Below are 25,954 nucleotides of genomic sequence, written 5' to 3' on the forward strand. Positions count from 1 at the left end.
ATACTTGTCCTTCGTCACATCGCCTTTTCAATCTTCTTAATGTTTGCAATGGCAACAAATGTTGAATATGCAGAAAACTGATGCTGTAGAAAATTTTCGTGATAAAGTTCAAGTTATTGGGCAGGGCATATGGCACATATGGGTGAATTCAGAAATGCATATAGTGTGTTAGTTGGGAGACTGGAGGGGAAAAGACCTTTGGGGAGGCCGAGACATAGGTGGGAGGATAATATTAAAATGGATTTGAGGGAGGTGGAATATGATAGAGGCTGGATTAATTTTGCACAGGATAGGGACCAATGGTGGGCTTATGTGAGGGTGGCAATGAATCTGAGGGTTTCTTAAAAGCCATTTGTAAATAAGTAAAGTGCAAGTTATGCTCTTTGTAACACCTCACCTTTATATAAATTAATATCACAAAGCTCCATCTTGTTCATAGTTGTCCTCTAGTTGCAAGTTACTCTCTCACATAGTTACCAGTTGTTTAATGCTGCCAGTCCTCTTGGCTGTTGGTTCATGTCCCATGATGTTGCTCAGTTGATTTTTTTCAACTTTACTGTTATACTCTTTCTTACAAGAACACAGGACTTGAATTTTTATTCATTTATTTTTTTTATTTGGGAAAAGCAAGCCTTTAAAATGAAATAAAACATTATCAGATCAGATTTTTGTGTTCAGTAGGCTGTGGTGTACACTTTTGCGAGTTTGAAAGTTTAATTGTTTACAATTTGCATTAAGATAACATATCTTTTCAAAGTTTAATGTCTTATTCAAGAAGTATGGGTCTGGTAACCCTGTGAACATTGATTGCGCGCCATACTCTAATTTTTTACGTCATTAAAATTGGAGAACTTGCTCTTCATAATGAAATCACGTACATGTTCCCTTTCCATCCTTCAAGTTAACATGTAATTCTGAAATGTTGAATGTTACGTGTGTGACATGGTGCAAAAATTCTGAAACCAGGCACCAAATAAATGAAATTTTGACTGGGCACAAGAAAAAGAGTTTGTGTGCATACCTACAAAATTATTAAGACTTAGGACTTGTAAAACAACCACGAAATTTATGAAATTTACGATTTCCCAAGAATAAATTTTTTATTGGTCTGTAAACTCTTCCTGTATCTGCAAATATCACCTGCCATGTGATGGCTGGCATTCTTGCATTTATGTGATGGACTCCACACTTTTCAGTGAGGCTATGTTGCAGAAACAGTGTACTGATTCCATTGCTGTCATATTTGTAGCAGTTTGGATGGAAGTGTACAAAATGAAAGAAGAATGATGCATTTGTTATATTTTCTTGATTGTTGAATTGTTGTCCATGTGTCATAAATACTTATTTGTACATTGCCACTTAATTCTTAGGGGACATCTGCGGAGCAGGACAACCGATTCAGTGACAAGGAGAAGAAACTATTGAAGCAGATGAAGTTTGGAGATAGCCTCAGCAGGAAGGTATGTACACATAAAACATGACTGTAAGCTAGTAGACAGACTTCCGACACTTTATCTGTAGTCTCAGCAGACATCAGAGCTGTATAGGTTTGCCTTACTACAATTCCTTAGAAAAATATCAGTTCACATAGGGATGCTTAGCATAGTGCAATACACAAATACACTAGGGCATTTGATAAGTAGTGGCAACAATGCTATAAATCAGCGCTCCTAGTCATGATCATTGAAATCTTGTACTATGTAGGCCTAGTAGATCAGTGATTGTTTCATAATTTTGCAATATTGAAAGTCTCGAAATAGCCATATTTTGTAGTAAACAATACAGCCCTAGAGATACGAACAAAGGTGCTTCATAAAATCCAAGTTGCAAGAGAAAAACATGCAACTCAGTGCTTTAGGGCATAACAAGAAGCCTGTGGGAGAGAAGTCCTACCATCTTGAACTTTTGCAAGTTGGGTGGAAGCGAGGCATTCACTTTCAATCAAGAGTTGACATCTGAAGAGCTTTAAATTGATCAGTGAGAGAGTCAGAGAGATATCCAGAAATGCTGCTGCAGATGAAGTCCGCCATCTTCCAAGAATTTGACAATGTATTGTTCATGTGGCAGAAGACTATATTTGAAGCATGTAATGTCAAAAGTAACCTAAATAAATTTAGTGTGAAACAGTAACTATGTTGCTGTTTTCGAATGCCCTGCTATTATATTCACAAATTAAATAAACACAATAGAAGCAGGAAATATGCAACTATATAGAAACACAAGATAGGCACATGTGTTTCCTACTCAGGGAGCAGAACTGATGTTTTCTGGAAATGCGGTAGCATGAGTGGAATCAGTGCTGCCAACTTAAATGTCCGGAAAATCGCGAGACAGTAGTTCAAAAGTCGCTAGATTCCTTACTATCAGTAGAGAAAGTATCATTTTTGTTGCTAGAGTGTGTTGGAAAAGTCACTAAATCCCTATTTAAGCAATACTTACTTACAAATGGCTTTTAAGGAACCTGAAGCAATAGAAAGGATAAAAGAAATTGCCGCCAAAAAAGTAAAAAATCGCCAAATTTACCGACATAATCGCTAAATTGGCAACACTGGGTGGAGTTCTGTTCTATGCACACATGGGGCATGCAACGTTCTTCTCTCTCTCTCTCTCTCTCTCTCTCTCTCTCTCTCTCTCTCTCTCTCAACGTTTGGAGAACACACAGGTAAAGTGTTAGAAGTCTACAGCTGCCAACTGGTTCACCCATAACATCAATTCCATTCTAGGTGCAGGTTTTTTGCACCAGATAATCATAGCTTGAATAACACTGACATTTGAGGCATTCAAAGGACTACTGTTCTTTGCTTATTAAATGCTTCCTATGGTATTTTATGGATAATAAATGCCATTTTTCAACATTATGTGCCATTATATTAAAATACACGATTGCCATTCTTAGTGCTAATGTGAGAACATAGGCCTTATATTACCAATGTTAAATTAATCACCTTTAAGTACCTGCGTCTCAGGTTTATAAAAATTTTGCGCTGATATTCTGTTATCTTAAAAATGCTGCGGTTTTCTTTACAAAGTATACTTCATGAAAATAGTAACTTACGATTTTCTTTGTAACCGACTACTTTTTAAGAAAAATGAAATTACATTAATACTCATGCACAACAAAGATTTTATCCAGATGACGTGAAACTAGAGTCCACTGTAGATAAGCTGTAAAAATTTCATTCTTCTTGCCATCTCTGTTTCTGAGATAAAGGTACATATTATGTTGTGAATTTTTATCTTCAAGCGACAAAGTAAACCATAGAAAAATATTAAAAAACACAGAATGGTAAATTTGTTTTGAAAATCCACACAAAGTCAGCCTGTATGGTCTTCAACAATGCTACCAATTTATGAAACAGTCAGCCACAAAACATGCCAAACTACATCTTTTTTTTTTTTTTTTTTTTTTACCAAATAGTTCCAGAGATACTTCTATTTTTATGCAATAGTATGGGATGAGAAAATGAAGTAGTTACATGTTACGTAACTAAAAGCTCTCGCAGTTAGAATTTTTCAATAAATTGAATATGTTATGATTCACTCTGTGAGGATGCATTATCTGGATGGAACCATTTGTTTCATACAGAATAATCAACCTGTCCATACATCCATTTCGGTTTTATATCGGTTTGTCAAGAGGCAGGATATCATTGTGATGGACTGACTTCCCTGTTCACGCAATTTGAATCCCACAGAAAATGTATGGGCAGAGATGAAAAAAGAAGTGGAGTCAAATTTGCCTGCATAATAACGGAGGACAATGAATGCCTTGTGGACTCAAATTTAAAAAACCTAGGTTACAGTATCTACATGTCGTCGGTACTCTAGAAATTTTATTTCATCCGTGCCTCAAAGGTTGAGGCAAGTAACTCGGGCTTAGGGGTCCCATACCCGATATTAATTTAATAATAATTTATTTAATCTGACAGGATTAAGGCCATAAGGCCTTCTCTTCCATCCTACCAGATAGCACATATAAATACAAAAAAGAAATACAAACACTGATGAAAATGATACAAATTAAGTTAAAACCCTATAGAGGGTCAACAGAGTCAAAAGTACATTATAGTGCTCTCATCGAGCTAATATAACAAAAAGAAAGAAAACAGAGATAGCAATGATGATATTGATAACTGACAATAATAATAATAATAATAATAATAATAATAATAATAAATACATTACATATTAATTTTCAATTTTACAACAGCATAGTTACAATATTTACTATATGTCAAGGGTTAAGGTGAAGTTGCGCAACCTGACATGTGTTCAACAAGCAATTCCACGAACTAGAATGTGATTTTTTAATTTAAATTTGAATTTTGATATTGTCCGACAGTCTCTGACGTGGTCAGGGAGAGAATTCCAGAGGCGTGGAATAGATATGCTGAAAGATGATAAGTAGAAGGATGTTCTGTGCAGAGGAATAGAGAGAAGGTACATATTCCGGGTTCGAGGTAGTGAAAGGTAAACAGAACTAGATGCTAGGTAAGAGGGTGTGGAGGTGTGAATGATTTTAAATAGTAACAAGAGAGAGTTGAAGAATCTTCTTTCTTTAAGTGGACTCCAAGACAACAATTCTAGTGACAGTGTTACATGATCGAATTTTCTAATGTTACAAACGAAACGAACGCAGATATTGTGAACACGTTGTAGTCTATGGGCAAGATCAATATTTAGATTCGTGAATAAAGAATTGCAATAATCGAAGTGGGGCATCACTAAAGTTTGGATCAGGTTCTTTTTAAGGCTGAGAGGTAAAACATTGGTTAAGTGTTTGAGGGAATGAATTATGGAAAAAGTTTTCTTACATATGTAGGTCACTTGACTTTGAAAATTTAAATTTGAATCTAAATATACCCCTAAATTTTTTACTGTCTTACTATATGTAATTATAGTATTATTTATTTTTGTATTTGATACAGTGGCTAGATCTATTTTAATTGAAAAATGAGTATTATTCAGTCAATACTTAACATAAAACACAATAAAACATGTTATAATAACATTTACACAGATTTAAAAACAAACGTTTTCGCCAATTTTGATTGGCATCTTCAGGTCGTGTATTAACTCTGTGTAAATGTTATTATAACATGTTTTATTGTGTTTTATGTTAAGTATTGACTGAATAATACTCATTTTTCAATTAACATTGAACTTAACGGAACCAATATGCCTTTGAAATTAGATATATTTTGTTTAATGCTCGTTGGTGGCCCATTATTATAGCTTGTGATTTGTCTGGGTTTAGTCTGAGTCCAAATTTTTGCGCCCATTGAGCTACAGATGCTAGATCTTCATTAATTCTGGTCACAGAGTCATTGATTGTACAAGTTCGGGAATGAATGTAAAGTTGTAAGTTGTCAGCGTATAGGTGGTGTTTTGAATATTTTAAGATCTTAGTTATGTCGTTTATATAAAGCGTAAAAAGTAATGGCCCAAGAACCGAGCCCTGAGGGATTCCGGCCTTGACGGTACGCCAATTGGAAGAATGACCACCGGCTGATACACATTGTTGGCGTTCGCGAAGGTAGGAATCGAACCAAGCAACGGCACTGTTAGAAAGATTGTAGTTTTTTAGTTTGCATAAAAGGTGATCCGTGTCAACTGTGTTTTAGAAGTTTTTTTAAATATAAGAATACGGTATTTATTTTCGTTGGGATTTGTTACTTCATTATCTATTTTTATTGATCTTAGATGAAAGAAAGAATTTTTTTTTTTTGTATGTGCACATCAATACCACAACTCTCAAACGATTTAAATGCAAAAAACCAGACAATAACTGGCATGCTAAACGTTTTTTGTTAAAAAAAATAAAAATAAGACAGCAGGATTTTTATCCTGTGCACTAACACTTTAAACTGCTCAGCCACAGCAACACGGTAGGTTGAATGTTTGTTTATGAATATGTTACATATACCCTTGGTGCACGACACTGACTGCAAAGAATCAAAGGAAAACGTAAAGTGTCTAGTATGAATTCTGCTTCATATAATTGCACTCGAGGTCTGCCCATTGGCATTTAGTTTCTCGAGCCTTCCCATTTTTTTTGTCTTAAGGTGTACAAAATTAATTAAAAATATATAGTTTTGATGCTGATGATGTAGGTATATGTCATTCACTACACATTACAGAACTATGGGGTCTCAATACCCCATGTGCCCATTGGAAGGTCTTTAAGGCAGAAAAATATGTGAACATTTAGTTAATAAATTGGGTGCATTCATGTCAATTGTATTTTATTTTCATTTAATACACTCAGGGACAAAAAAAACCGGACACTTTAATATTTGCTGGTATTTTGCAAAATATTATCTTCTCATACAATATTATGGTAGCCATCTGTTGTTATGGAGACGTGTATACATTGTTGATTGTTTTTTGTTTTATAAACAAGCCATTACAACCACATATTCCAATTTTGCTTTCGGAGTCTCAGCTATAACAATTTTGTCTCAACCATTTTGTGCTTCATTATCGTTATCATTCGTTATTTCTTTATTTTTACATTTTCTGAGTTTAAGTGGGGTTGTAACATTTGTCTTAAAACAAGATGCGACCTGAAGATGTGGCTCGAGCTGCAGCCCTTTACGATGATGGACGCAGGGTACGTTACATTGCAAATGTTATGAATATGGCTAGAAGCACAACCCATGATGCCATAAAACGGTATAGAGAGACCCTAGAATATCCCAGAAGACCAGGTTCGGGTCGTCCAAGAGCTACAAATCCAAATGAAGACAGGTATATGGTGTTGAGAGTTCTTAGGGAGCGCAACCTGCCAGCTACTAGTGTAGCCCAGCAATTTGTTAACATGCATGGACGCCCAATTTCGGCCAAAACAGTTAGAAGGAGGTTGAAAGCAAGTGGACTGATATCAAGTAGACCTGCAACTGGTCCCAGACTTCTCAGGATGCATCGAGTTGAACGACTGCGTTTTGCAAATGATTACAGGGATTGGAGAAATGGACAGTAGAGCTGTATTCTGTTCACCGATGAGTCCCGTTTCAATCTGTGCTCACCTGATGGACGTGAAAGAGTTTGGAGAAGGAGGGGAGAACGATTTTCACAGTGTTGTATTTCCGAAAATGTGCCGTATGGAGGTGGTGGAGTGATCGTTTGGGAAGGAGTGTGTACGGATGCTCGTACAGAGTTGGTTTTTGTTGAAAATGGAAGACTAACAGCTGATATGTATATAAATGAATGTTTGGCTGATCATGTTGTGCCATTTGGCCAATTTGTAGGCGATAATTTTGTTTTAATGCATGATAATGCACGGCCGTATATTGCCCATGCGGTCGAAGATTATCTCCAAGAAGTGGGAATCCATGTTCTTCCATGGCCAGCAAGGAGTCCAGACATGAACCCAATTGAACACGTGTGGGACATGCTGGGACGGCGTGTTAAGCATAGATGACCGAGACCAGAATCGCTACAAGAGTTGAGGCGAGCACTTTGCGAAGAATGGGAACTTATTCCTCAAGAAGACATTGCTAACCAAATTGAGAGCATGCCAAGACGTATGGATGCAGTTATTCAAGCCAGAGGGGGTAATACCCGTTACTAAAAAGAGTTTTTAATGTTTAAGGCACCATAAAATGAAAAAACAGTTAGACCAAACGATGCCATAGTTATACGCCCTTTGTAATTTTTTGTAAAATTTCTCATTAGAGATTTTTATTTATTTTTTAATGTTGTCGTGTAAGGTGCTAAATGGAACATTATTTTGTTTAAATGGGTTTTGTTTCATTTTGAAATAATTGGCAACAAAAAACAAGCAAATATAGAAGTGTCCGGTTTTTTTTGTCCCTGAGTGTATTAATTTTTATAATAAAATCTTAAAGTTTCATCAGTTTTGTTAGTTCTTCACACACAAGAAAACGGCTGAAATGTCTGTCAGAGTCTCTGGTTAAATTCTGGCAAGTCCAGTTGGACCTTGTGATGGACAAAGATGGTGTTTGAGACAGGTACTGGGATACAGTCTACCGGGTTCCATGGCGCATTCCTACCATGGTTTCAGAGCTGGCATTCAGACAGTACATTGACAATGGATCAGGAAAGACTGACCAAATTAATCCTGAACTATACTCGAGGTGAAGCAAGAATTTAGGAAGACTAAAGAGATGAGTAGGTACTGCAACAGACCACTGAGACATAATACTTCAATAATAATGATGATAATTTTAGTGCTTGAAGATATCTACACTAATGATTTAAAAAAATTAGCATATCTCTAACCATTACGAAAAAGAAAGAAAAATTATGTACAAGAATAGTCTATATGGATAAATTGTTTGTATACATCTGAAGTCTGATTAGTGTAATACGTTACTAGTCAGCAATGTAGGGGGAAAGAAACTGGCCACTCTACCTCATCTCCTGGCTTAGTTGCCTCTTGAGTGATTCTCATTGGTGTCATTTGTAACTTCTAAGTTCAAACCTGTCTTTGAACAGTTGATTAAACATATGGATATGATTATGTCTCCAATTTAGAACTACTTCGGACATACTTACATTTTAGTGTTTATAAGTTAATGTTTTGACTAGCTAGACGTAACAGAACTATTAGATTAGGTGATTCTTAGGATCCTTGACTATATTATCCTGATAAAATGGGACCTTAAGTAGTTATGATACACTGGAGATATAAATCTGAACACACATTTAAATAAATTATTATTATTCTGAACACTGTAAAGTCTTAAAATCTCGTAATTTATTGTTTAAAAATATCTACACACAATGATGAAGTGGTGAATTGCAAACATGTGAACATGTTTCACAGTTGAGGTGATCAACACACAAAAGCCCAACACACAAAATCATGTTTCCACTTAACTTCTTGTAACAGCATGCAAAATGCAATACACAAAAGAAATTGTGCTGAAATTTCATAGAAAAATTGGGAATGATGATTAAGTCAATTTACACTTTGAAGGAAACAATATGAGGAGGTCTTTGAAGCAATAAACTCAATATGCGAGTTTCCTGGGTTGGGCCATTTGTGTGCTGAGTGCCTCAACTATCAGCATGAGAGTATGAGGTAATTTTCCTTATATTGTGAGCAACTATCAGTAATTTTAAATTAAGTGTACATCTCATACAAATTTATCCTTGGAAACTCAGAAACGCCAGACATCAACAAGTTGGCATCAACAGAGAACTTTGTCGGGCAATCTATGGTGAATCCTCGGCCTCATCTCGCCAAATATATCGCTATCACCAGTTCCATCGACACTAAATAACCTTGTAGTTGATACAACGTCGTTAAATAACCAAATAAAAAACAGAACTTCGACATTCTTGTAAAAATTTAATGACTGCACAGTTTAGACATCAGTTACAATATGTGTGGCATGGAAGGAATGGTGAATGGCAGAAGAGTTCGGGCAGAAGATATCAGATGATGGACGACATTAAGATATATGGATCATGTGCAGAGACAAAGAGGAAGGCAGAAAATAAAACAGATTGGAGAAAACTGGGTTTGCAGTGAAAGACCTTCCCTTGGGCACAACACTATGAATGAATGAATGAATATATGGCATTGTTTCTATATATTTTACAGAGAATATCTGAATCAGTTTGGTAGTAAGACAGTTAATTACTATCTAAAGGAATAAATAATAATAATCAATTTCGTACTAAAGTGTTTTCTGTCAAATAACAAGCCCATTATTTCACGCTAAAACTTTCTTGATTAAATGCCTGAATGGTGGAACCTGTAAGTGGAGTAGTTCTGGAAAGTTGAAGTATTAATTCCAAACAACGATTGAAATATATATATATATATATATAATAATAATAATAATAATAATAATAATAATAATAATTATCCTGAATACCATAAAGCCTGAAATCTTAACTACATTATACAGGGTGTTTCAGGATCTCTGTGACAAACTCTGGGGATCGATAGATCTTGAAATGGGAATCATTTTTCGTGAAACAACACATGTTCTCTGATGCCTTGTTTAGAAGCTATGTGACATCGAAAAAAAGACGGCATTTAGTGACATTTACAATTATGAAATGAATTATGCATTTATTTCTTTAAGTACCCTTGCGAACAGGTTACAAGTGTCCTGTCATTTTGCCGCTCTGAATGGAGTGCCCTTCGGAACATTCTTACACTGCTCACAGAGGATGTACCCTTTACAATGTGCGGGGATATGTGATTCTAACATGATGTCCCAACACACATCAGCCTGGTTGTATGAGCACATCTGAACAACATCTACGAGAAACAATAGATAAGGAGAGCGGGACCTGTTGCGTGGCCAGCGTGATCACCCAACTTCACGTCCCTAATCCTTTTTCTTTGGGGACATGTGAAGTGTACATCACTCGAATTGACACCAAAGAGGAACTGACTCTGTTTCATTAAACCTATTCACTAAATTTAGTATTGTTTTTTCTTTTTGAAATGGTGCTCAGAAATTTTCTTGTAAAGTTTCTCTTTTTCTGCCACACAATTTATTGTTCCATATGTACGTTTTCACTGAATGTGTTAGCATTACAAAACACAACAAAACATAATAAACTCGTGTATTTACTATACAGGGTGATTCACGAGAAGTTACCGCCACTTAACGGAGCTTATTTCTGAAGACATTCTGAGCAAAAACTGTCATAAACACGTGCTGGGGGGGGGGGGTTGTGTGTGTGTGTGTTTTTTTTTACAGTATATATTTCAACATGCCCCATTACATAGGTTGTAATATTACATGTTTTGACATTTCTAGATAATTATATTTTTAAGATTGCAAATTTGCCAGTTGCATAATCAATAAATATCTGTGTGATAAGATATACAATGAGAATAAAATTATAGTTAAATACCATTCCAAATTATGAATCCTTACACCTTCCTACTTACAAATTTACAAATTACATTAGCATTATTAATTCCAAGATTATAAGACCCTATGTTTCCCTAGTTACAATTTTAAATTACATTAGCAGGTGTGTGTGTGTGCGTGTGCGTGTGCGTGCGTGCGCGCGCGCTTTTTTTCTCTCCCCCCACTGACGAAAGACACCACTTGGCAGGGGACAATTTGATGTTTGTTGTGTATTGCAAAGCAAAGGATTGTATTTTCTTTGTTGTTTATTATTTATTTAATCTAACGCTCAAGACATTTTGATCAAGGCCATTACATTAGCCTTCTGACTTCCCAAAAAGTTGTCCATCCGATCTTGTCTAGTAGTCTGAAGTGCACCACATGTTCTAAAATTATGCAGCATGCAAATTGGTGAGGCTATTATTTTCATCCGGTGTAGGTGTTCTGCCAAACAGTTATGGTGCATTGTTATGCGGAAAGTTGCCACAGTCTCACTCCGTGGTAACTCCGGTATGCTATTTTTATCATTGTTTCACCTATTGTTTCTCTTTTCTTAAGTCCCTTTTGTTTATTATAAAAAATTGAGTCCTATACTATTTTAAATGCCTGTTTTATCATATTACAAGCGTATTTTAGGTGCCTAAACATACATTTTATACTGCTGTAAAATCCTAGATCTAGTCGTAAGACAACCTGTTAATGACTAATAATTATAATAGTAAAAATAATGAAAAATCGAAAAATTTTTCCTCACAAAATATCCACTGCTTTGTTTATGGATAAAGCACATCTTTAGGGGATTTTAATTCACCATAAAATAGGGGCTCTAATAATAATAATAATAATAAAATATAGAATATATTTTATGTGCAGTCCAGAAAATGAAAGTTCATCTTTTTATTTGAGAGCACATTAAATAATTCCATTTAAACTTGTCTTTGTATAGGAGTTTAAAAAGTAAACTAAAAACAGTAATATCGTACATAACATGAGAAAGAGATTGAATTGTTCAGCAACATGTAAAATATACGAATTCATTAAAATATAGGCTATAGCTGCCGCATATACGACATGTGTCCTATGGAAATTACACAGCTCTCACCTGTGGTCACGTTACGCATTCTTCCCTACTCTACTCCCCTTAACATTAAATTTCGTAATCTTAAATCCAGATTTAACCAGTTGTTATTTTTATTTATTGGGTAGTTTAAAAGACATAGTTTCGCACAAATTCGCATGCACATTAGAGGAACTCCAGGCTAATACTGAGCATGAAATAAGAACAAGTGAGTGGCAACATATTGTCGTGATATCATGCTTGTATATGAGCTGAAGAACGATACTTTCAACATTTACTGTAAGGTAAGTTTCATAATCCATTTCTTCTTCTGCCGTTGTACGCAGCTTTTACTGACTGATGCTCGACATATCATCCAGGAGCTAGATCGCGTGCTATGGCAGCCATATATATTAAGAAGAAAGTGTGTGCCACCTTCGTGACACTAATTTTTACTGCTGTGTAATATTCTTCTAAAAGCAGATGGTTAATGGAGCTTCTGAAATGGTGACAGGAGGAAATGGAAGTATTATATGAAAATGCCCTCGACTGTTTGCTCTTCCCCAAGCAGAAATTTCATTTAGACCTCCTGAAATTTGAAGATGAATCTTCATCATAGAAAGTTGACATAGTAGCAGCACAGTCTTACTATATACAGTCGTGAAGCTTGAGGTGATTTTTTGCAAATCTCGTGATAAAGCGCTCCAAGCGGTTAGCAACTAGAAACAATAGACTGTCCACGGTCGACTTTGGACTGTGTCGTATTTCCATCGAGTGCTAGCTCGTTGCGTCTTTCACATTGATGCTTGTAAAATGTTAATGGCTAAAATATAATAATTGGAATAATAATATTTTACTAGAGACGTAGAAAAATTAAGTTTGCTTTAATGAAATTTATTGATCACGTTTTATTTTCAATTCTGGTGGGATTATTATTGCTTAGGCCTACTTTTTTTTTTTTTTTCAAAGGATATGTTTTTAATTATAGCTGTTAATTTTGTTGTTATTTTTATTTGTTACTTTACTAGAGACGTAGAAAAAGTCTGTTACAATAAAATTTATTGATTACGTTTCATTTCCAATTCTGGTGTGATTATTATTGCTTAACCTCATCCCACTTTGTTAACTACGTAAGCCTACACTACAAGTACTGGTACACGTAAGTTACTCCATTAATTCATATTTCCATTATTATTGTTGTAAAGGGAAATGCAAATTAATATTTATTGGTTTCATAGGTAATTATCGCTATAATCTTGAATGAGTGAAGCGATTATAGTAAATTTCAGTTCGTTTTGCACAAACAAAAATAATATTAACCCATTTCTTGCAGGTATCTTCGAGTTTATGGTGGAATTTAATATACTTCATTAAAATAATAAATTAACTTTATGCACTTAATATTTCAATAATGGAAGGAAGGTGTTAATATTTCCAAAAGAACAGAACGGAATTGTAACATATTTTGTCGTCTACTAGGAGAGAGATCTGCGATGATTAAGTGATAGTAGTGATCCTAGTGGTGGGCAACTACCCATGTTTGCATTTTTACTACATATTGAGCTTCGCGACTGTATATAGTAGACTGTGGTAGCAGCTTAGCTGTCAGTGTATTTAGCTTCTCAAGAATAAACAGTTTAATCCAGGGGTGGGCAAACTTATTTACAGGAGTGCCAAATAAACGATTTGCAGGCCAAAATCTTCTGTTTGTTAATTTTTCTTCAATATTATTTTTTTTTTAACCTGAAAAGGCACATAATATACTGACATGAACTTCTGAATGAGTTAATCTAAAACATTGTCTGAATAATGCAAAAGAATCATACATATCTAAAAACCAATATTAATTTTTTAAAAAATCTGAAAAGACATAAGACAAACAGGCGTATTATTATTTAAGATGTGGAAAAAAAAAAAATCACAATTGCTCATTTTGTGAACACTCGACATTCAACTTTCCATTTCTTGGAAGCACAGTCATTATTTGTAAACCAGATGCTTTAATGCAAATGTATGCATTTATTCCCAAGTGGTAGTGGTAACTAATTACACTCATCTATTTATTTATCTTTTTTGTTATCTGTAGCTGCCACTCACTGAAAAAACATTCCGTGGTTAATGAATATTAATTCATAATATAAATTACAGTTCATAATGATAATAATAATAGTCGGATATGAAAATTTAAATTTAAAGAAGCATTCTAAGTAAAGAGAGCATAATTTAAAATAAATCTAATTTGTACCTTAATTCTGCCACTATAAGCTAATTTAAGCTTAAACCCACATAAGTGCGTTTATCACATGTCAGCTTATGGCAACTAAATTAATTTCAAGTCAATCTAATTTAGGACATGTTAACTTAATTACAAACATGAACACAAGGTAATTTTTACATTCAAGCAAACGAACTAAATGTCATGTACTGACACTCCTAATTTGTGTTATCTTTTGACAAAATATAAAGGATGAAATTTGTCCCTTATTTAACGTTAACTTTGCTTCTTACTAACTTAAGTCTGATGTTCGCGTACACTGCCCCTAGGCAGTGCTAAAATTTACCACACCCCCAACTCTCACAAACAGTTTATAAGCAGCTATTATACAGGTCATGTTTAGTTTAAATTAGTTTCAAATGAAATGTTACAATTCAGAAAATAATAAATTACTGGAATTAAAATACATGCATCTTGTGAATTATAAAGATTTCCTTCGCACATTCTTCACAGAGAAAGCATTGATGATGTCATCAAAGTCAATCTGACAAAGCACATCAAACTTGATGCAAAGAAATGTATTCAAACTGATTAATTTTTTAAACAAAATTGATTTGTGAAAGGCATGCTGTGGTTTATTTTTAAGCATTGGTTTTGGTGGTGTATTTCTTATTTGGTTTTGGTGGTGTATTTCTTGTTCCGATAAGAAGTATAAAGTAAATTGAAAAATAAACTCCAACTCTTTGCGGAATAAATCTTTCATATCGAATTATAGTACACATGCTGGAAAGTAATTAAATATTATTGTTGACGATATATTCCAAAATATATAACTGAGAGTTGTGGTTACTATTCATAGCAATAATATAATAAACACACATCCAATTTTATTTTCAACAATGCATTCTTGTTTATACAAGCAGTTAAATTTATGCAGTTTGATAGTATAATAACGTGATATCAGCATTACAATATAACTATGCAGCTGCACACTTTCCTTTCACTCTCATCACGACTACGGCAATGCGATAACAAAACAATATCAGACTTTCACAAGGTGTTCAAGAACAAACTTCAGAAAAGATTTACCAACAAGTGTTTAAAGAACAAAATTTCACTGTAAAAAAAAAGAGAAAGAGAGAGAGAGAGAAAATTCCGCCCCCCCCCCCAGAAATTGCCACCCTTGGGAACTGCCTAGGTTGTCTAGGCCTAAATCCGGCACTGTGCATACATTGAAAAGTTATTTATCCTGCAGGTAGGTTGAACACATTGGAAGGCCATATTTGGTTTGTGGACTGTAGTTTTTCCACCCCTGGTGTAGTCTAAATTCTGACCTACTGTGTAGCTTTAGTTAGTGATGGTTTTTTTTTTTAATTGGGTTATTTTACGACGCTTTATCAACATCTAGGTTATTTAGTGTCTGAATGAAATGAAGGTGATAATGCCGGTGAAATGAGTCCGGGTCCAGCACCGAAAGTTACCCAGCATTTGCTCGTATTGGGTTGAGGGAAAACCCCGGAAAAAACCTCAACCAGGTAACTTGCCCCGACCGTGATTCGAACCCGGGCCACCTGGTTTCGTTGCCAGATGCGCTGAACGTTACTCCACAGGTGTGGACGATGGGTTGTTTGTGAATGCACTGACTCTTTTGAATGACTCTTTCCTTCGAGCTGGCTCGCCCATTGAGAACTGGTTGTTTGCAAGGCACTTCCAGTATATAGTATTTTTTCTGCTTTTTGTTTAGAATTAATTTTAAATCTTGGTGTCAGAAACTAGAGCACAGTAAAACGAAGGTATAGAGGAAAACAGAGTAGAGAAGGTTCATTGAGATGAATTTAACATCCCTTTTGATTCCGTTATTTGTTACTTGTGATTAAACTATGATTTTAAATATTCAAAATTAAAAGAAAGGAGTCTCAATATACTACTAACATCACTTTTCACCAGGTACATTACTTTGGGGCCAAACTGACTTTAATGTCAACTTTGGCAGACTGACAGGGATCAAGCAACTGTCTTAGGTGTCAAGATTATGGCAATATACCCATTTTTCATCACATGTGACAATTACCTGATAAATCTGTCATCCATGGGATTAGTGATAAACTGCCAACACATATTCACTCTGTTAAGCCTGTTTAAGTGTCAATTCATGAGGTACAGATGTACAACTTCTTTATGATTTTCTAAGTGTCTTAATGTGACAGTATATGTTTTGAAGCACCAAGCTTTTTTGACAACTATGAGCACTTTTTATGGATCTTCTTCCAAAACTCTTCGTGTATTCTCACTGTTCCAAGCTCTAGATCTTCCAGGACATTGTAACTCTTTAATGTTTCCTCCTCCATTATTGAAATGTTCTAACTGCCGTGCTACATGTTTACTAAAGACACCTTTACCCTCGACTTCACATATTTGTTGACCCACAGCAGCAGTTTTATAATCTTGTAGGAGAACTCTACTAATCTCAAACTTCATCACCTCCATTTTATATTCTTTGTATTCACAATTGACGACTGTCACATTCTCACAATACGCAATAATAACCATAGCATTTTATAAATTGCATTGCCCAACTGAAGGAAATAATTAAATTCTTACAAAACACCAGACTTAAAAAGAACTGATATTATAAGACGACCTAATAACTAAGGTTCGAATAAAGTAGCTGTATAGGATAGGATCTGGACTTGCTTCAGACTAAGTAAACACTACTCCCTTCCACTAGCTAAAATTCTACCTGTTGGGAAGAGCGCTCCCGATCCCTAGCTAAAATATCAGTGAATGGACAGTACAGCTGATAGAAACTAAATATACTTCGTCACTACTATCTGCTGGGGAACACGCGACAAGTATAGTCGCGTCGCTCTAATTTCCAGCAGCCAATCGCGTTGCAGGTCAGCTACATTTAAACATGTGCGTCTTGTGATTTGCTTATGAAGACGTTATTCATTTCTTAAGGCTCGATAAATACTTAATATAATCGCCCGCCATTTTGGCTCTTTCGTTGGCGTTCGCAGAAAGCACATGAAGATGTTATTTGCCGCTCAATTATTTGCTGAATTACAGTGCGTTCGATTTATTATCATAGGAGCTACGACATGATAATGTTTAACGGTGTGGCAAATAGATTCCTCGTATGGTAGCTCAGGAACGAAAGAACAAAAATGACGAACGATACTACCTACCTAGACTTTATAGAGCCTTCACTTCCTAAGACGTAAGCAAAGAGGAGGAGTCACGCCGGAAATAACAGTGTCGCGACTATAGTTAATGTTTGTCAACAAAACGCATGGACCAAGGATGTCTATCCTGACACAGCTACTTCATCTGAACCTTCTTAATAACGAATTGTAGAGAAGTTGGAACAATCAAGAAATATTCTTCTGCTTTTTTCATTTTTATATCGTATCTCACACAAGACGAGGTTAAAAAGAGTGAATGTTACTGAGCATGGTAGCTCAGTCATTTACATCTGAATCTCAAGTTGGGGAAGTTATGAGTTCAAACTCCGCGGCCAGCCGACTAGATTGAGGTTTTCTTGGTTTCCTCAATGGGTTATATCTTTCCAGTAATAAAGGTAAGTGCCAGGTTGGTACCAAATTTCCACGAAAAGCAGACCCCATAACGCCTCGACAATATTTCAGTAATCTAACCTTCATAATACACCGTGTCCATAAATTATCTTTACAACTTCAGATATAAATAACTAAATAATGAAATGAGGTATCTTAGTTCTGGTTTTCTCATGAAAAAGAGAATCAAAGTTTTGATTTTACCACCTCAATGCACTTCTGTGTGTGCCCCCCCTTGTCACCCTTAGGATGTCAAGGCGATAATCAATTTCCTGCCATGTCCGCTGTGGTACCTCCACAGTAACTGATGCGATGGCGTCTGGAATTGTTTGTCGTAGGACTTGAATATTGGGAACTGGCGTCTGGTACACAATATCCTTTGCATAATCTCACAAAAAGAAATCCAAGAGGGTTATGTCGGGTGATCGTGGTAGCAAAGGAAGTGGGCTATCATGTGTCTGTATGGGGGGTGGGGTATTGGGGTGTGTGTGTGGGTCTGTTGCTGTGTGTGGGTCGGTGTGTTGGGGGTGGGTGTGTGTGTTTTTTTAAGAAATCTCTGACTATATAAGTATTCTTTTTACATAAATGAATTCTGGAGCCCGAATTTCCATGCAAATGCATGTTTTATACAGGGTGATTCACGAGGATTTACCGTCACTTACGGAGCCTATTTCCGAAGACATTCTGAGGAAAAAGTCATAAACATTTGTCCTAATATCAATATTTTCAGTTACACTAATTTGAAATTGTTTGTAAAATACCATTATTATTGAGTTTTAAGGGTAAAAGAATATTACAGATAAAGAATGAACTATTCACGAATATCACTTCTTTAACTAATATTCTGAAATTAAAAATGTGTTATGAATTTTTTTTTTCAATTTTTAACTACAAAATTACATTTTCTTATGCATTTATCTGAACAATTGTTACAAATCACGCCACTCTTGTAAATTCTGCAAGGCACTATATTAGGATGCATAATTAAACTGTAAAGAATCAAGTTCCTAGAATCGTATGATTTGTAACAGTTTTTGTGATAAGTGTGTAAGAATAATGTCATTTTTAGTTAAAAATTGAAAAACAAAATCTATACAAAGTAACTGACAACACATGTTTAGCTTCAGAACACTAGCCAATTAAAGAAATACTTCTGAATAGTTCATTCTCTATTTGTAATATTCTTTTACCCTTGAAACTAAAGGAAAAAGGTATTTTACAAACAACTTCAAATTAGAGTAACTTTGAAAATATTGAGATTAGGATAAATGTTTATATGACATTTTTGCTCAGAATGTCTTCGGAAATAAGCTCCGTAAGTGACGGTAAATCCTCGTGAATCACCCTGTATAAGCTTGTTACACTTTATCAAAGTTTTCAAACATTCGTTTTATAACTTACTGACTTCAAATAGCCGTACTTTTTCTGTGCATGTTTGCTTGTTTTGGCTTTTTTTGGGAGTCAATTCATGCATAATGCATGGTTTTTGAAGATTTTAGATTTAATATTATGTCCTCTTTCTGGCTTTAGTGCATATATTACGTTAACTTGCATAATAGTACGTTTTATGTTGCTTCGTAGAATCTTGTATTTCTAAGTTATTTGTCTATTGAGAAAAAAATAAAATTACTGATATTAATATGGTTTTGTGGCATCCTCCATGACAACTAGTCCTTGGACTTCCTGTAAATCCTCCCTTTGTTACATAGAAATTTTCAACCAAACTACTATTAAAAACGCATTCAGTCCATTTTTATGAAAGGACTGGGCTAATAGTTTTTATCCACCGATCTATGGACTGAGCTTGTTTTCAAGTGATATACACAATAACAGGAACTTTTTAGATAAGGATTGCCGTTGTTTTGGAAGAAAAGAAGCTTAAAATATGATAGAAATCTATTTTTAAAAAATCGTATGCAATGTGTGTATAAATAATAAAAATGGACTGAGTGAGTTTTGAGGTCATCATCATTGGCGTAATGGTCCTTTTGGTTTGACCTTAGCCTCCCTTTCACTTCAGTTTATGGCCCTTGCTTTCAATCTTTCGTAAGACTGTTTGTACAGTAGTGGCAAAAAAAACCGGACCAACCCTTGTAGCTGATTTCAGAGCCTTGTTCACTCCAGAGCACGATAGACTGGTAACTAAGACTTTAATAGTTCGAATCCTGCCTGGGAAGGAAACTTTTTTTTGTTTCTTATTCAACTTTATTCCCAATACTTTTCGATTGCTGGTAAAATTCATGTTCTGGGAATAATAAGTTAATTGAGTAGTAAAAATATCGCTGCAATCGAAAAGTATTGGGAATAAATTTGAATAAAGAACAAAAAAAAGTTTCCTTCCCAGGCAGGATTCGAACCACGAAAGTCTTAGTTACCAGTCTATTGTGCTCTGGAGTGAACAAGGCTCTGAAATCAGCTACAAGAGTCGGTCCGATTTTTTTGCCACTACTGTACATCATCCAGCCATCGTAACCTAGGTCTGCCGACTTTCCTGTTGTCATCTACTTTAGCATTTAATATCATTTTGGGCAAACATGTATCATTCATTCTGCATACATGGTCCAACCATTCAATACATCTAGCTTTAATGTCTATGACTATATCATTAATTTTACCTATATATATAAATAATATATATATACCCTGACCTCCGAAGTATTCTCTCCAACCAGAATCAAATACCTTATATGATTCATACCCTAAAAACAAAGGTATTTTAGATACACCATAAGTAGAAATATATGGTATAAATCATATAGAACTTATAAATCTAGAATATAAATAAAATTTAATAGATAATAATTTATTACCAATATTAAATTTAGAAATTTCATTTATATAGATCGTATATTTTCTGGTTAGTTTTGGGATCACATTCTTCAGTTGGAAAATTAGTTTGGATATATTCCGATTTCTTGTCTTGTACATACAGGTATATTAAAAGTTCTGTTCTTAACTGTAAAACTCTTTTCAATACATTACCCCAGGAAAGCCATCTTGTGTGTGATAAGGAATATTTTCATATAACGAACCCATACCTTCACAAATTTGCTGAAAATACGAGTTTGCAACGCCCTTCCTTTGATGGAATTTACCACTTTCTATTGCAGTATTATTGCAGCGCCACAGTGGTAATGGTTTGAAATACTAGAAATGATGTTTACCTAATATTTCGTATAATTGTTGCACCATATATAATTCAATTTGGTCATACTTTGGGTGGTATCCACTAATTTTGAATAAAATAATTATTTTCGATTTTACAAGGATTTATATTTTTCGAATGGGGTTTAGTACTGGTGCGGCAGTGGGCGGGGTCACAAATGAAAGTCTCGCCCAAAAGTGGGTTGTGCCTTCAGAAAGTTTTGGAACCGCTGCTGTAGTGTACAATGAACAAATTGTGACCCCTCACAAACTGTATGATTGGGCTAAAGACAATATCACAAACGTTAGTTTTTTTTATTCCACTAAGGAGGACCACAGAACAGAGAGAGAAAGATCTTGAAGAGTAGATTTTAGTCAGCAAAAACAATGAAGGGTACTTAACAATTCCGGATTTAGGAGAGACCACTCAACAAGAGAACAAATAATCTTACTAAGTCAAGCTATTAAGGATGGATTTAATAAAAAGAAAGATACATTAGCTGTATTCGTCGATTTGAAATCAGCATATGATAATGTGTGGAGATACAATCTGATTACAAAGCTCCAGAAATTAGGCATAAAATCCAATATGTTAATATCTGAGTTCATCACCAAAGATTTTGTTCTACAACTTATGGATCAGCAAGTTCTAAATATAAACAAACTCACTTGGGCTTACCTCAAGGTGCAGTATTAAGCACAACACTATTCAACATATATATTAATGACCTACCACAAGAGCTGGAAAAACATGACACTAAAACAGCACTCTTTGCTGATGATTTGGTTATTTGGACGTCACATAAAACCAACGCAGTAGAGAAACTTCAAAATTCCATCCAGTCATCGTTAGCAGCACTTGAAACCTGGTGTTCAAATAATATGTCAGTGAACACAGAAAAAACAAACTTCCAACTCTTCTCATTAAGAAAGAAACCAGTGAAAATAAATCTAAACTACAGAGATGATAAGTTACAAAGAACTGAAAATGCAAAATACCTGGGTATACATTTCGACAATAAGCTCACATGGAGAAATTACATTGAACAGATCAACACAAAGGCAACAAATCGTTTTAAATTACTAAAAAGACTGGCAGGAACGAAATAGAGTAGCACAAGGAGTACATTCAACACAACCTACAACACATACATAAAGCCTATCTTAACGTACTGTGGTGAAGCACTAATAACCTCATCAACCACAAATAAACAGATATTAGAACGCACTCAAAACCAAGCTTTATGTCTCATCACTGGTGCAATCAAAACTACTCCAATTGAAACCATGCAAATAATCACATCTAATAAACCAGTTGTAACAGATCTTGAGACAAAAGCCCTTTTAATCTATGAAAAATTAAGAAGGCTTCCAAATTGGGATAAATGGAGTAAATACAAAGATTCTAAATTTACATTGAGGACTCAAAATGGATACATACAAGAGGTAGAAAAGCTTAAGCAAATTCTAGAAATACCAAGTGAAAAGGAAAACTTGATGTCTCGATATAATCCACTTAATAACTTCAAAGTAGATTGCTGCCTTGATCTTGATGAAGTCTTCAACAAAAAAGATATAAATCCAGAAATAGCAAAAGCCATTGCCCTACAAACAATTAATAGAAAATATCCACAAAAGGACTGGTTGTACATTTACACTGATGGATCTCTCATGGATCAAAATGAAGGAGCTGGAGCAGGAGCTACTTGCCAATTCTTTTCTCTTTATAAAAATGTTGGCAAGTACACAACAAATTTTGATGGCGAAGTTGAAGCCATTTATACATCACTTCAAAATGTATTTGTTTGGCTAAACCAGTGCAAAAACATAGTCATCCTGTCTGACTCCAAAGCTGCAATCCAGTCAATCAGCTCAACTACATCCCCTAAAATGGAAAAAGTAAAAGAAATTCATTGCATGGTAAAACAAATTCAAATGCTAAATAAAAAAGTGGTCTTCCAATGGATCCCGGCCCACTGCGGACTGAACGGTAACGAGAAAGCAGATATGTTAGCAAAGAAAGGAACTTATATCAACTTAAAAACAAATTTCAAGTTCCCATATGAATCAATAAAGCGAGTCATAAAAAGAATAAGTTACAGCGAACAGGCAAAACATCAAAATTCAAAATGGAAAGAATCATTCAAAGATCCAAAACTAATTCCTGATCTACCTCGAAAATCTGCCGTGGCCATGTTTAGATTGATTACTGGTCATGATTGCCTCCATCGTATTGGAGTACTGAATTCACCTAAATGCTTACTGTGCACCAGAGAAGAGGACATGGAGAAGTTACAATCCTGTAAATGAGACTAGAGTTTTCGTGAAAAGCTACTCAATTTCAGAGGACTCAAGAGTATAAAATAATGGTAACTTTTGATGACATTGATGTTGAAGTGAATATCAACGACAGACATTATTGGTTTTGTTACATGCCAATACTGGAATTAATGATGAATAGGTTGTGTATTAGAAATGGAAAGTAATGAAGTACAGTAGAACCCCGATTATCTGTCACTCTATTAATGGTCAGTGGATTATTCGACTGTTTTTTTTTGCTCTTTTTTATTTTTTGCTGCAGAAAAAATGAAGTACTGCACATTATGTTGTATGCTTTCTGGAGAGCATTATTACAGGCCTTTACCATCACACTCACTGCACAGTATGCAGCAACAGAAACATTTACTTGTGAGAGGCGGTGTTTTTCTAACTTGTAAAATAGCCACTACCTGATTTCAAAGAAATAACACTAAGAACTTCCACACAATTGCAAACCCATGTACCATTCAGTCCTTGTTCTATTGTTCAATGAAAATACTGTGCCACTTCCATAAGCAAAGTGTCTTCCACAGGTGCCAAAGAAAACGTGATGTGCTAGTTAATAAAAGTGCAAATAATTGAGCAGTTTTGGAAAGGAGAATCTGTAGCCCATCTCGCATAAGAATACGCGATTTAATGAAATTCATGAGACCTCTACTACTCCTGTCTTTCCGCAGACAGCCATGATAAGGAGTTTCCTTGGCGCTTAAAAACCATATTATTATGATGTACTGAAGTACATATGATATTTCCGTGCAGGTATACTGCATTGCCATATGATGAAGGATGGATAGAACAGAGAAAAATTCTCTCCGGCACTGGGACTCGAACCCGGGTTTTCAGCTTTACGTGCTGACGTTTTATCCACTAAACCACACCTGGTTCCAGTTCCGATGCTGGATTGAATCCCTCTCAGTTTAAGTTCCACCTCTCAGATTTCCCTTTGGTGGCCTGTCCTCATGTACTGTGTCACAGAATATGTGACAGCGGCACAATGTCCAACGCACTATGTACAGAAGAGCACTCATTACGAGTGACTAAGTGGCCAGGATGCGACGGAATGAGCACCGACTTAAATCACTATGTGATTACTTATGTGTGTCTTATTATTATAATGTATCGAAGTACATATGATATTTCCGTGTAGGTATTCTACGTTACCATTTATGTTGTGCCACTGTCACATTCTGTGAGACAGTACATGAGGGTAGGCAACCTAAGGGAAAATTGAGAGGGATTCAATCCGGCGTCGGGACTGGAACCCGGTGTGGCTTAGTGTACAGCTGAAAACCTGGGTTCGAATCCTGGTGCCGGAGAATTTTTCTCTGTTCTATGCACCCTTCATCTTAAAAACCAATCATTGACAATTGGACTTGAATCAGCGAACTCCTGATCCACTACTAGCATGTTAAAAAACAAAACCACGGAGGAATTATGGAACTATTATACACTTAATTCTTTTAATGGTACAGATTATCCAATTTTTTCGGTTAACCGTTCTGACGACGCTTTTCATTACCATGGAAAATAGAGGTTCTACTGTAAAACTAAGTTTTTTTGGAACCACATAGACCTTCTCCGGTCTTCAAATATCCCAAATTTCCTGATATATCACAGCACTGGGCTATCACTCAAGAAAATACTAGTGGAAACACTAGTAATGCCCCACTTCGATTATTGTGATTTTCTACTGACTGACCTCCATGTCAACCAGTCGCAAAAATTACGTGTTCATAATTCTTGTGTTTGCTTCATCTGCGATGTCCGTCGTGCTGACCATATTACCTCATCCTTCCAAACTCTAAATTGGCTACGGCTTAACGAACGTAGAAATTTTCATTCTCTTATTCTTCTTTTCCAAGTCCTTCACACTTCTACACCTACCTACCTTGCCTCCTGTTTCAGTTATGTCATCATATCATAATCTCTTCACTCGCACGCAAAATAGCTGCATACTAGCCATACCAACACATAAGACATCATCGTATTCATTATCATACACAATCTCACTCTCGCGCTTGTGGAATACCCTACCCAGTGACATCAGAGACTGTCAGAATTTAGTAGCGTTCAAAAGCAAGCTTATTAAGCATTTTCTTACTGCGTAGAGTAGTTTAATTTGTACTTAGTCAATAAAAGAAATGCTTCTCTCTTCTTAACCTTTACAATAAACTGTCAGCTTTTATTAATCAGTTAATCTTTTAGTACTTTGATTTTTATTGTATCTGTAAATTGAATATTAATTGTAATTATAATTGTAATTGTATTCTTAATATTGTAGTTGTAATCCCCTGGTAAGAGGGGAAGAGAAGGCCTGATGGCCTTATCTCTACCAGGTTAAATAAATAAATAAATAATAATAAAGTAGTTTGGATAAACAGAAAGTTAGAGACACAAGTTTAATATGAACATTTATTTTTTTCTTTTACATTTTAATAAGAAATGTGACCTGTCACTTTAATTACTTCTTTCACCCTCTTACACATTGAATCAGTGGGTTTCCCGCACATTTCCTTCACTTCTCGGTCCTAGTACCAGACTTGGATGACACTTCGATCACCTTAATTTTTGTGGTGCAGTTCGGCTATCGGATCCGAGCCTTGACAATAGCCAAAAATTTTCTGTGGGGTTCAAGTCTGGTGAATTCCCTGACTAGTCCAACACTATCAACTTTTTCATAGTCATGAAGTTTCTGGTGAACCTGGAGTTGTGTCAGGGAGAAAAGTCTTACTGGAACAGCCCATCACCATCATCAAAATGCCTATGCATTATTAGAATCAGTTTGCTCTGTAGCACT

The 25,954-nt window shown here is 35.4% G+C and overlaps 1 protein-coding gene and 1 long non-coding RNA gene across 4 annotated transcripts in view; one reads left to right on the top strand and one right to left on the bottom strand.

The window, feature by feature from the left end:
• The window catches only part of LOC138704671 (uncharacterized), a 464,077-nt gene that overhangs the window by 162,932 nt on the left and 275,191 nt on the right, over window positions 1-25,954 (bottom strand). The window lies entirely within an intron of this gene.
• Srrm1 (Serine-arginine repetitive matrix 1) overlaps window positions 1-25,954 on the top strand; it is a 143,580-nt gene that overhangs the window by 19,058 nt on the left and 98,568 nt on the right. For all 3 annotated transcript variants that reach the window (XM_069832759.1, XM_069832761.1, XM_069832760.1), the window contains exon 2: window positions 1,371-1,460. In XM_069832759.1, the coding sequence (XP_069688860.1) occupies window positions 1,371-1,460 (90 nt within the window). The remainder of the gene's footprint in view (window positions 1-1,370; window positions 1,461-25,954) is intronic.

Source organism: Periplaneta americana, chromosome 8 (assembly GCF_040183065.1).
Source record: "Periplaneta americana isolate PAMFEO1 chromosome 8, P.americana_PAMFEO1_priV1, whole genome shotgun sequence".
Lineage (NCBI taxonomy): Eukaryota > Metazoa > Arthropoda > Insecta > Blattodea > Blattidae > Periplaneta > Periplaneta americana.